The 12254-nt window shown below is 32.4% G+C and overlaps 1 protein-coding gene and 1 pseudogene across 2 annotated transcripts; one reads left to right on the plus strand and one right to left on the minus strand.

Annotated features, from left to right (window-relative positions):
- The first annotated feature begins 1405 nt into the window (after positions 1 to 1405).
- On the plus strand, positions 1406 to 3069 carry LOC114399884 (annotated as a pseudogene). Its single transcript, XR_003663852.1, has 2 exons — positions 1406 to 1833; positions 2466 to 3069. The product of XR_003663852.1 is annotated as a CASP-like protein 1E1 (transcript).
- A 4409-nt stretch (positions 3070 to 7478) lies between these two features.
- On the minus strand, positions 7479 to 11135 carry LOC114400625 (zinc finger protein CONSTANS-LIKE 13-like). Its single transcript, XM_028363164.1, has 4 exons — positions 10497 to 11135; positions 9846 to 10007; positions 8571 to 8833; positions 7479 to 7946 (listed from the first exon to the last, which is right to left on the minus strand). The coding sequence occupies exons 1-4, from the start codon at positions 11028 to 11030 to the stop codon at positions 7850 to 7852; spliced, it is 1056 nt and encodes a 351-aa protein (XP_028218965.1). The 5' UTR covers positions 11031 to 11135; the 3' UTR covers positions 7479 to 7849.
- Positions 11136 to 12254: the final 1119 nt, after the last annotated feature.

Genomic DNA, 12254 nt, shown 5'->3' on the forward strand with positions numbered 1-12254 from the left:
GTTATTTTCAAAAAGTATTATTTTCGCGATCTTAAGTGTACAGTTGTCACAATCATCAACGTTAAATTGAACTTAAGAAAATGAATGTACCAATTAATGTTCGCATTCAAAAACAATGTTGAGTAATGAAAACATAGCTCAGGTTACCTTGTGCCAAAATGTGATTTCACTTTTTATTTATTTATTTACTATATTATTAGAATATGATTCTTTGAATACTATTTATTTGGAGCAAAGTAATTAAGTGCATGTCCTGATAATCATTCTTATGACTCTATTGCTATTATTTAAAGTTCTTTGATCTAGCAATTTATGCTCAGTTGCTGGAAATTACTTTTCATTTTATAGATAGTCCATGATAGTCAGTTTTATTTTTCCCTAAAGACTTCCTTTAATTTGGTCGTTGTTTTGCGTGTGTAGTTTTGCTTTAGGGCGTTTTTTGCCCTCCTTATACAAAAAAATGTGATAACCATGCATTTTTCCTTCTCAAGGATAGGCTAGGGTGATTCTTTTGTCTATGTTTCCACACTGAATAAAAAAAAACTATGTTATTATTGATTCGCAAAGAGAAAAAAAAAACTGATAAATATTTTTGTTTTTTAATTTGTTAGATGCTGACAATCAGATTTTTGATAAACGTAAAAATTTAAATTATTTTTAAATATGCATAAAATGTAACATATTCATTTTATCTTTGACCACACCTACATGTTTGCTGATATGATAACTTATGATTGTCATATCATTTACATAATTGTCCTGTATAAAAATGTTAGATTTTTAATTTGATCTCTAAATTTAATAATTTATTGTTATTTTAATTCTTAAATTCAATCACTTATTAACATTTTAATCTTTAAACTTAATATGTATCTCATTTTGGTTAACATCGTTACATGCTAATGTTAGTGAATATCCCTCTTAATAATAATCTACATTCATAGTTTTATTGGTCAGAACCATAACTGATGTGTCCCCAATCCGGATAATAATTTCTTCTATTTGACACCTAGAATGAAAAGGAGAAAAAAAAAATAGAAGTATAATAACTAATGTTAGAAAAAGATAAATAAAAAAATATAATTACTATTAAAAGACATTATAGACCAATAATAAGTTAATACAGATAATTAAAGATTCAGTACCAAATCTCTCATTCTTGATAAGTGAGTTCAAAAATGTCTATAATGCTACTTATCTAGCTTGTTGATACTAAAATAACTGTATTCAAATATAAATCTAATCTAACGTGTCATTCACATCCTAATATCAGGAGCATCACCCCATTCTGCAACTTTTCTTAAGAAAAAAAAGGATATCTGATATGTCATTACTCTACAAGCTAGAGTAATGCATATGAGCATTGGGCATAGATTGTTGATGACATTAAATAGGTACAGGCCGTACGTGGTGCCTTGAATGCATCTCCAACCTCCCCACCTTTCTCATTCATATATACATCTTTCTCCTAATAACATCCCATCAACCCTCTATCTCCTTTCCGTATGTTATAACAACATTTTATATATTCTTCTTCTGAGTCCGGTTTTTTCTTTCTCTCAAGACCATTATACCAGATCCAGTAATTGAAGAGAGTATGAGCAGCCAGATGTCGTCGAAGCCGAACGTGGATGGAGTGCACTGCGATGTGAAGGTGGTGGAGAGACCAATGAGAGAAATTAGGCCCTACGATCTGTTGCTGCGGTTTCTTGGCCTCTCACTCACTCTTGTAGCAACCATCATTGTTGGTGTTGACAATGAGACCAAAGTCATCTCCTATGCCGAAATGCAGTTCAAAGCCACTGCTAAGTGGGAATATGTCTCTGCTATTGTGTAAGCCCTTCTCACTCTCATTCAACACTTGTTTTTTTCTTTCTTTATTTATTGCCAAGAAACTCATCCATGTATACACACATAAGGTGGTCTATTTAGCAAATTAGAGTGTGTGAAAAGAGATACTTTTTTTTCTAATTATAATTTGAAAAAAAAAATATTTATATCTACTTTTTAATCATAACTATTCAAATATCAAATACTTTATAGTCATTTATTTTTTTTGAAAAATCATAAATATTCACCACATTTTGGGATCGATTTTAAGTGGAAGAAAAGAGAGATCAGAAGAAAAAAAAATGATAGATGTGACAAGTGATATATGATAGAAAATGGGGAGAAAAATAGATAGAAAATAAAATAAAAATGAGATAGAAGAGAATATGAATCTATGAATATTTAATTACTCTTTGTATGTTTATATTGATTAGTCAAAAAATATGTAGTTGTTAAAGGTATTTTTACTCCTAAAACAACAATTTCTTTCTTCATTTTGTGTACTGGAATTCAGAAATGAGAATTAGAATTGGCACAAGTATTTTTCAAGATTAATTTATACGAATATAGTTAAGATAGTTAAAGGTTTATTGTTTCCACTGTGATCTAAAAAAAACGAGTCAAATCTGGAACAGGTTTTTCTTGGTGATAAACGCGATAGCATGCTCATACGCAGCTGCATCATTGGTTATCACATTGATGGGAGAAGCAGTGGAAGAAAAAATAACGATGTGACGCTTTTGGGGCTAACAGCGCTAGATCTTGTGATGATGGCTTTGTTGTTCTCAGCCAATGGTGCAGCCTGTGCAGTGGGAGTGATAGCACAGAAGGGCAACTCGCACGTGCAATGGATGAAAGTGTGCAACGTCTTTGACGCCTATTGTCGCCACGTCACTGCTGCATTGGTCCTCTCCCTCTTCGGCTCCACCGTCTTTCTCTTGCTCGTGCTCCTTTCTGTTCTCAAACTCCATTACAGAACAAGAAGCTAGATCTCAATATGATACACACTATAATATATATATTTGTAGTGTTAATTAATTAATTAAGGGTGTGAATCGTATTTTTGGCTTAGACCTAGCTTGCACTTATTGTTGTGTTTGATGAAGAACGCCAAAGCACTTAAAGATATAGATATGCCCCAAGTAGTGATTAAATTGAATGTGGTTCGTTTGTAGTAAATATACTTTAGCAGATGGTAGGTCGATTTATTTAAGAGAGCAGTAACAGTAAATTAATATAGCTAGCTAGCTAGCTACTTTAATTTGTTTTTTCTGAATGAATGCGTGATAAAGTGATCATTTCACTTTGGAAAAGTAGGTAAATGTAGTAAGTAGTCACGTCGTAGCTACCATAGATATCTCAATATACGACGACCTTCTCCACCCTCCTTCTTCAAAGGAAATTAATGTTACCTAGTAATAATAATAAAAGAAGGGAATATACGTACGTGTACTGTAATAATAAAAGAAGGGAATATACGTGTATTGTTGTAACGACTAACTAGTGAAATACTAGCACGTTGTTTTTTTTTTACTATAGATCCATCCATAGTCGTTAATTTCTTAATTAGCTATATATCCATTGGCCAATAATTTTTCTTCTAAGATAATTTCATAAAGAGACAGTTGCATTTTTAAAATAAAAGAATTTCATGCTTATGCAATAAATTAATCATATATAATAAATTATAATTAAATAAATTAATCATATATAATAACGAGGATGTAAAATTACACAACCATTACATAACTCTCAAAATAAGTACTTAAAAAGGAAAGATCTTCCAGTCAAATGCAGACAGTATTATTATTGTAATTCCTAGAATGAAGGCTAAGGGATCTACAGACACCTTATTGAAGGCACATGCCACAATCAATACTAATAAATAGCCTGAAACTTGAATTGTTGTACTTGGTTTCCGTGTTTAGAAGTTGCCTTCATTGAATGTGTTTGGCAGGGACATAATAAGTTTAGGGTTTAATCAAAGTATATTATGCACCATAAATGTTAAAAAAAATTTTATTCAATCACAAACGTATAATAAGTTTGTTATACTAACAGTATTAATTTATGATTAGTTAATAGTCTATAAATTTTTATATTAATAGTATATAACTATTAAACTCAAGAGTATTTCACTTAATTTACAACGTATTTTGTAATATTATTTCATGTAGCATTTGAGTTTATAATTTCCTAATTTATTATTATTTTCATTATCTTGTTAAAAATTATTGTTTACCATTCCCATGTTAAAAAATATTTAACTCTTACTCTCATCAAATTTCAGTCTTTTATAAATAAAACATTAAAATTATAACACAAATCTATTTATATTACCTCATTACATTGAATAAAATAAATTAAATATAAATATTGATAATTATTTTAACATATATATAATTAGCAAATTTTAAATTATGACTAAATAATTAGATATTATTTTATCTCTTTTTACTCTTATTATATTTTAACATTATTTCTAGCCACCGTTAGACTTAGATTTTTTCTAATACATAAGCCGCTAACAAGGAATTGCATCCTGACAACACCTTGATTCATAGTTAATTTGCACACAAAAATTATGTTTCCAAACCCTTTATCCCATCCTATATGACTTTCAAAATTTTAAAACATGCAAAATTCACAATTATACATCCAATAATATTATATGGTAGTGAATGTTGAACTTTAAAATGATAACCTAAGACAAAAGTGAAAATAACATAAATGAGAATGTTAAAATAAATATATAATCATGTAATAATAGATAGAATTTAGAATGTTCATATACAAGAAAATATTGATGTAAGCATCTAACACCCATCAAGAAAAATATGACAACAAATTGATTAAAGTGTTTGGAGATGTATCAAAAAGGATATAAGAGACGTCAACTAGAAAAGTATATTGTATGATTTTTAGTCCAATAAAAAAAAAGAATAAAAACCATAAAAGATGTTGACAGAAACTTAAAGGAGACATCTCATGCTCAATAATACTTTTTAAACTTTAATTTTTAATTGTGTCAAATGACATTGGTGATCTATATAATCAAATTCATAGTGAGATATTTTGTTGTTGTTGCTACAGCAAAATTTACAATCGTCTAATTTCGAAAGCATCTCTAGGATAAAAGGGGTCTAGATTTTCTCCCGTCACTAGAAAATTCCAATAGGAGAGAAAAAGAAATAATGAGTGTATGGGTTTGGTCACACACATCCGTTGTGTTTTTCTCTTTCCTATTAAAATTTTTGAAATTTTCCAAGTGTGAGTTCTACACAGCTATTGAAGCGGAAAATCTAGATGCTGGCCTTCCATAGTTCCATCAGGTTAAAAATGTGTTGGGTCATTTTTAGCCTTATAAACTCGGGCTCCGTTCTTCGGGACCAGTATGCTTTGTGGGCTCGGTACATAGGAACTGGACTAGTAGCACTTATAGTTCGGCCCAAACTGATGCTTATCCAACTATATAATAGGTTGCAACCCAATTTATATTTCTGGCAATTAAAAAGACCAGATAGTGCGAAAGTTTCCCTAACATAACTTAAGCAATCCTGTTCATACGGACAGATGATGCATATACTTTTGAAAAAATAGATTACGAACTGATGATATAAAATAATTTTATAATGTCATCAAATTATAAATGATGATATATAATAAATTTATTGTCTTTTATAATATTTATATTAAAAGTTATATTAATAATTATTTTTTTATTGATTGATAATGTAAAATATTTACAATATTAGGATATAACCCTAATGTGATCTAAATTGTTGCATTACACAGGTAAACTCAGAATTTAGTTTCAGATAGAAACAGAGATTCACTAGCAGTTGGGATATTTGGGCTTCAAGCAACGAGTTAACAAAAAGAAACAAAAATCCTATTTTTCCTTTCAGGTCAATGGGAAACCTGTGCCTTAACGGTGGCACCATTATTGAATGTGGTTTTTAATGTGAAAAAGAACCCTTTGGATATTCGAGAAGCGTTAGAAAGAGACCTCACCGGCTCACGCTAATTTCTTTCATAGGAAGGTGAAGACAATGGCATTTATGCAGTAGTTGCCAAGGGGACCAAAACGTGTGGGGACCAAGAAATTTCTTACACTTTGTGAAGAGGGGCACCCACCACGGTTGATGCATGAATACAATAATCATTACGCACCATCTTTGCCCAGCAAACATGTCCCATACGTGTTTATGTATGTTAGCATTAATTATTTTGGACGTTTGATTAATCAAGAACCTTGTGGCAAGAGAATGACACATACCCTGCTATCCAATCCATTTTACAATGACCTTGTTAGTGCGGACTAATTGCTTTGGCAGCATTAAAGTAGCAGCTCCTGGGACAACTTTGTATTTTATTTATTTATTTTGGCTTGGCTAGCTAGTACAAATATTTATAACCGATAGTACAGTAGTATCATCTCTTTCTTCAATTATGTTCTAGCTTCGTCCCTTTCGTTTCACCTTATTTTGAACATGAACATTACCAAGATGGATTAGATGTGAGATGGCTTATCAATCAGAGAAAGCTTCAACACTAGAAGGGGTAAAAATATTAAGGTAATGAAAAATATAAAACTATTCAAGGTCAAATAACTGAGAAGTGGCTTTTGGCATATATTCCAAGGAATTCACCATTAAACTTCCCACATCAACCATTCATAATTTTTTTTATTTTTGGTATATACACGTCATACTTTCATAAATTTCTGAGGAATGTCTACAAGTAACACCATACAACTCTACATCCTTTAAGCTTCATAAGTGTAATGGGGAAAAAAAAAAACTTGTACAAGCTTACATTTTGCAGGAGAACGTAAACATCATCCAAGCTACTGTTCTCTAAAACAATTACATAAGAATGCGTTAGCCAGCAAAATGGTTCCTTCTCCAATGTATCTTCTGCTCCATATATACTTCGAAGGCTAATGACGTTTGTCGAACATGATATCAAAGCTTTAAGTAAGCATGATTTGCAAATGAAGAGAAGAAAGTACATAATCACATTTATAAGATGAAATAAATAAAAAAATTGTAAAAAAAACGAATGTTATGAGGGTCCATGAAGACAAGGATTGCCTCCCACGCATTGCATTCAATCAAATACCAATGGACTAAAGTACAGCCGAATATTACATAACTTGGCAATATGCATGAAGCACAGAACATATTATATTGTTTTTCTATATTAGATGATTAGAACATAATGCTGCTCATCAACACATACTTCAGTGTTTACCAGACAATTAGTCTGATAAATTAGACAGTTTGTGTCCTTTGCTTTTGTGCACTAACCACTTTTATTTGCCAGCTTTTTGCTGAGTCATCACTCAGCAGTGTTTATTGTTCTCAAATTACTTCGAAGCACATAGAAATTTAAGAGGTAAAAAAAAACATGCAGACTCAGCTGAGTTCAGTAACATATCCCCCTCGTCAAAACAAGAAACGATGAATTTGCAGAAGATATGTGTTCTTTTGTCATGAATCTTCAGCTAGCACTTTCTGAGCTGTGCTATACCTCAATCTTCATATTCTCATAATATTCAAATATTTAGATAAGTATAACTTGTTTTCCCTTGCTCCCATGGAATGTTCAACACTTATTCAAACCAATTTAAGGAGTCTGCAAGCTATCTCAAGTTGAGTTTTTTTTTTTTTTTTTAATTTATTTATTTGATAATCAAGAAAAACAAATTCTAAGTCTGTTCACAAGATACTCTCCAAACATGATCCTAGACCCCAGTAAATTTGCTTCTGATTTACAGAAGTCTGCACATATTTGTCTACCTCAGGTGCAGTCAATTATGAAGCAAAAAGGATGATAAAAACACTACTGTCAACTGTATTGCAAAAATATGTCTGCATAATATCCTAGCTCTGAATCCAAGAATACATCACTTGGAAAATTTTTTCAACTTCACTATACAAGGGATGCGTTACATAATGTATGTGATTTGAGCTTGGGAATTGTAGTTATGATGTCATAGCAGCCTACCATGATTTCAATGTTCATGTCCCATCTTGGCAAATCGGCCCTTGACTCTTACCCTGCTTTCAGCCCGAACTTTTCGTGATTCATACCTTATGTGCTTGTCAAATCTGTTGTTTTCCATATAAAGCATGTCAATTTAATAATCTAAGAAAGTTATAAATTCATATATACAATCATCATGACCACAATTCACACATACACAAATACTTGCAGTTCATAATTCATATTAATAAACAATACAACAATCATTTAATTTAGCAAGGAGAAGAAAATGCCTCGTTAACAACAGAAGCACGGAACACAGTAAATGGTGATAAAAAAATAACAAGACCATTCTTCCAGAAAAGTCTGAACTGAACTCTTTCAGTCAACATATTGGAGAAAACTATGTAACATATTAATGAATCATTCCTGATATCTCCCAAAGAAAATATATCAAAAAGGAAGGTCCCAACTCCCAAAAATATATCCAACCTTACTTGTGGCCAATGTTTATAAAACATGTCTAGGAGGAGTTAAAGCTTGTCCTATGAATAGATGGAAATGAAAATAACTCTTATTTCTATAATTTCAGCATGTTTCGGTTAAAGGCCTGGGATATTGTGTATTGAGAACTTAACATATCAGAAATTGAGTGGCTCAGTCTCAAATGAGCACTTCCAAGCATTAGAAATTAATAGATACCTCTCACACAAACACAAAGCAAGCAAAAGATGCTGTAATTGTAATACCTCCTTGTTTTCTTCTTCTGCTTGTACCGTAATAATGCAGAATCTCTTTCTTGGCTTGTTAACTCACATGCTGCAGCTTTGGGAGTAGTTGATAGGGTTTCAGACTTGAGAGAAATGGATGGTTTCCCTTCATTGTCACCATAGGTGTGATTTTCCCCAACAGCAGAAGTAGAATGTTTAACTGGAATTTCTTCAGTATAAGTTCCCATTGATGGGTCAGGAGGCACAACTTGATGCATAGGCTCGCTGCTTTCTCTATGCCACTGAAATACACAGTCAATAAGGCAGCACAATGATTTTATTTAAAATAAAAAGTGAAGAAGGCATCATTGAATAGTTCTACCATTAAAAGAACAACCTAAAGACCTAGTCTGTCCATAACAACAATAGAACAAGGCAAGCCATAGGAAATAACAAAGCAAGATAGATGTTGCTGGTGATTGGTTTTGCAAAAGATATATCATAACAGCGAAAATTAGGATTCAAAATTATAAGAATGCTGGACCATTAAATAAGTTTCTCCAGGCAAAACAGAACTAAATTTCAAAAAATAAATAAATAATAGTAGGCTGTGAAAAGTTTTCTAGTCAGTCAAATTAAAGTGTATTCAGAGTATCATTCATGACCCATCATTACATCACATGCAACATATCTACTGGAAATGCCATATTTTTACTATTATTCTCATTTTAGAAGAGCAAAATCCTCGTATAAGAGCCAGTCAAATGTTTGAGCAAACCAATCCATCAGTCATATTTCCTTGCTATGACTCCAAGACATCTTATAGTAAGTTGGAGAATCCAATAATGAAACCCTTTCAGCAATAATTCAACTAAATTTACCCAGTATAACAACTTGTTCAACGGATGAACTGTTGAACTGTATAATCATACCACATACTACATGGAATGTAAGTGCCAATATCATACTACCCCCCAGGTTCATCTTATGAATACCCCAGCGAGTGAGTTAAGATGCCAGTAGATATCAAAATTTTATGCAAATAGTCTTTTGTCAAGCAAGATCAATCACAGCTAACACTCTCCTCTTTAACAAATTAAGATAGTTTGACAAAAATTCACAACAAAACTTCGATTTGAACATATAAAAAAGGAAAAACAAGGCAAATCCAATCTAGAGACACAAAAATCCATCCCTTATACAAACACAAATAAAATTACATGGTTGGAAAAAACAAATAACCCATCATCAGGCATCAGCCCCAGCTTTTGACAAGAAAACACAAGTACAAAACAAGTGAAGTAAAAGCTTTACCTCATGAGAAGGAAAGATATCAGCCTCCGGGTCACGTTCAAAACCCAAGGACAAGTTACCCGATTGCACATATGGTTCAAGGTCCAAAGGCTCAGACTTGGCCAATTCCCGAAGCTGACTAAGAATCTCTTCTTTGTGTTGCCCACAAGCAGCCTTTCGATTCTGAATCAATAACAATACCCTAAACAAGTCAAAATTGTAGGCAATAGACACAGATTTTCAATGTCTTCTTTCACACCCAAATAATCCACTAACCTATAAAACAACCACACCTAAATAAATAAAAAATTGACATTTTTCATCAACCAAACCCTCCAATTAAAAAAAAAAAAACAAGACCTAAAAAAGAAACCCCACCGTCTTTAAAAAATCACGGCAAAACCCAAATACTAAATTTCCATTGCATTTTCTATTTTCTCAGCATTCAAACAAGGGAACAAAAAAAAAGTGTTAGAAATCTCACATTTACTAGTATATAAATGGAAGACAAGTTTCACTCCATGACCTAATTTAAGATTGAGTTAATTCCGAACCCAAATTATCGCACCACCCGTTATCATATTTAGTCCTCCAAACTCAAATTCTGCGGGGGGGTATCCTAATGGCTCTATCAAACAATTCACAGATATTTAGTATTGCTTTCATATATACCTTGGGCAGAGGAGGAACCTTCATGGCCTGAAAGCTATGAGAAGAAGGAGAGGAAGAAATCAAATCATCAAGCGTAACAAAAGAAGGCGCATCCCACACGAACATATCCGAAAGCCCTTCAATCTCGCTGGCGCCGAAGAACCCATCAGCGACACTTCCCTGAGGCGAAAAAAGCAGAGATTTTTTGCTGATATCCGAAAACCCCACGATGGACAAGAGTTCGGAGACGGAAGGGCACCCAGTGAAGCCTTCGAGGGGCCTTCGCTCGTGAAGGGAATCGGAGAGCGCAGGGTTGTGGTTCTCCCAGTCGCAGTTCTGGCACAGAACAGAGGTGTCGGTTGAACAGAGTATGGTCGCAGGGGAATCATCGCATGCGTCGCAGAGCAGCGTGCGCGTGTGCTTGGAGAAGAGCTGGTTGGTGGAGTGAACTTCGCGATCGCACGAGAAACAGAGTTTTGCTGAATCGGCTCTGCAATAGAGAAGTGCTGTGGAGTTGCCACAGTAGTCACAAGGTCGCGCTTCAGCACCACTCATAGCTATGAATTTTTCTTTTGTTTTGGGTGTGAGTGAGTGAGAGAGAAGAATAGGGTAGGTGTGCTTAGGACTGAGTTGGATGGATATTCATCATTTGTTTCTTGGGGAGCAAGATCTACAACTACTTGAAAAGCTACTTTTCTCTATTTTTAATTTTCATTGAAATCGATGGAAATTTAAATTTTGTGACTAGGACTAAACTGATCTTTTTTGGACTTTTAAGTGACGTGGGAAGATGTACTAATTTATAATTCCTAACGTGTTTTTGTATATTTGTATTGTGGGTAGGAAATTAGGAATTGATTTTACTGTTACACAACCTTTTTTGGCTTCTCTTACAACCAGGTTTGAGGTAAGATATGGAATTATGGTTGGAAATTATAATTTCAATTCTAATTCTAATTTTGTAATCATTCAAAATAATTCAGAATTATATTTTTTTATGTTTAATTTGATTAAAAATATATGTGTGTGATATGAATAAAAAATAAAAAATAAGTCACGTTGTTTTTAAAATAATAATATGATATTTGATTTTGATAATTAATTTATAGATATAGTGAGATGACTCATATATGATAATTAAATTTAAATCATATAATTATAAATAAAATAAGAAAAATTTAATGTGTTTTGATATTAACTAATTAATAAAAATTCTAGTGGTTAATATTTATTCTTTTTACTCTCAAATAAAATAAGTACTCCCACTAGATATATTTTCTTGATCTAAAATTACTTTTCTCACTCACAAGTACAAAAAAATGTCATGTCATCATACAAATAGTCACGTAAAATTAAATTTTGATAATTTATTTATGTTTTTATATAATTTTATTTTTGTCGCTCATAATTTACTTTTCTGATATAAATTTTACTAGTAGTTTGATTTTTATTAAAGATAAGAAGAAAAAAAACCACTAATTCCCAGTCCCCACGTAAAGAGGCAGATTTAATAATTAAAATTTGTTTTGATACGTGGCCCAAAAAAGTTGAAGCACAAACTGAGAGACAACCCGATCAAATAAAATAAAAAGGCAGTGGGTTCCACTACACGAATGGGACAGATACCTATCTAATTTTTCAATTTCACGTCCAATCTTTCTAGCATGCATGATCATAATTAGGAAAAGCGTTAATATAAAAATCCAAGTAAAAGATCTGTTTGGCTGTTCCACAAACAGAAACTCTTATAGTCTTCCCTTATACTAACTTCAACCATTG

This window comes from Glycine soja, chromosome 19 (assembly GCF_004193775.1).
Source record: "Glycine soja cultivar W05 chromosome 19, ASM419377v2, whole genome shotgun sequence".
NCBI lineage: Eukaryota > Viridiplantae > Streptophyta > Magnoliopsida > Fabales > Fabaceae > Glycine > Glycine soja.

Coding starts and splice junctions, on each gene's coding strand:
- LOC114400625 (XM_028363164.1), bottom strand. CDS start 11,030: ATGAGTGGTGCTGAAGCGCGACCTTGTGACTACTGTGGCAACTCCACA. Junction 10,008..10,496: donor AGGTTCCTCCTCTGCCCAAG/GTATATATGAAA, acceptor TTATTGATTCAG/AATCGAAAGGCTGCTTGTGG. Junction 8,834..9,845: donor ATATCTTTCCTTCTCATGAG/GTAAAGCTTTTA, acceptor TGTGTATTTCAG/TGGCATAGAGAAAGCAGCGA.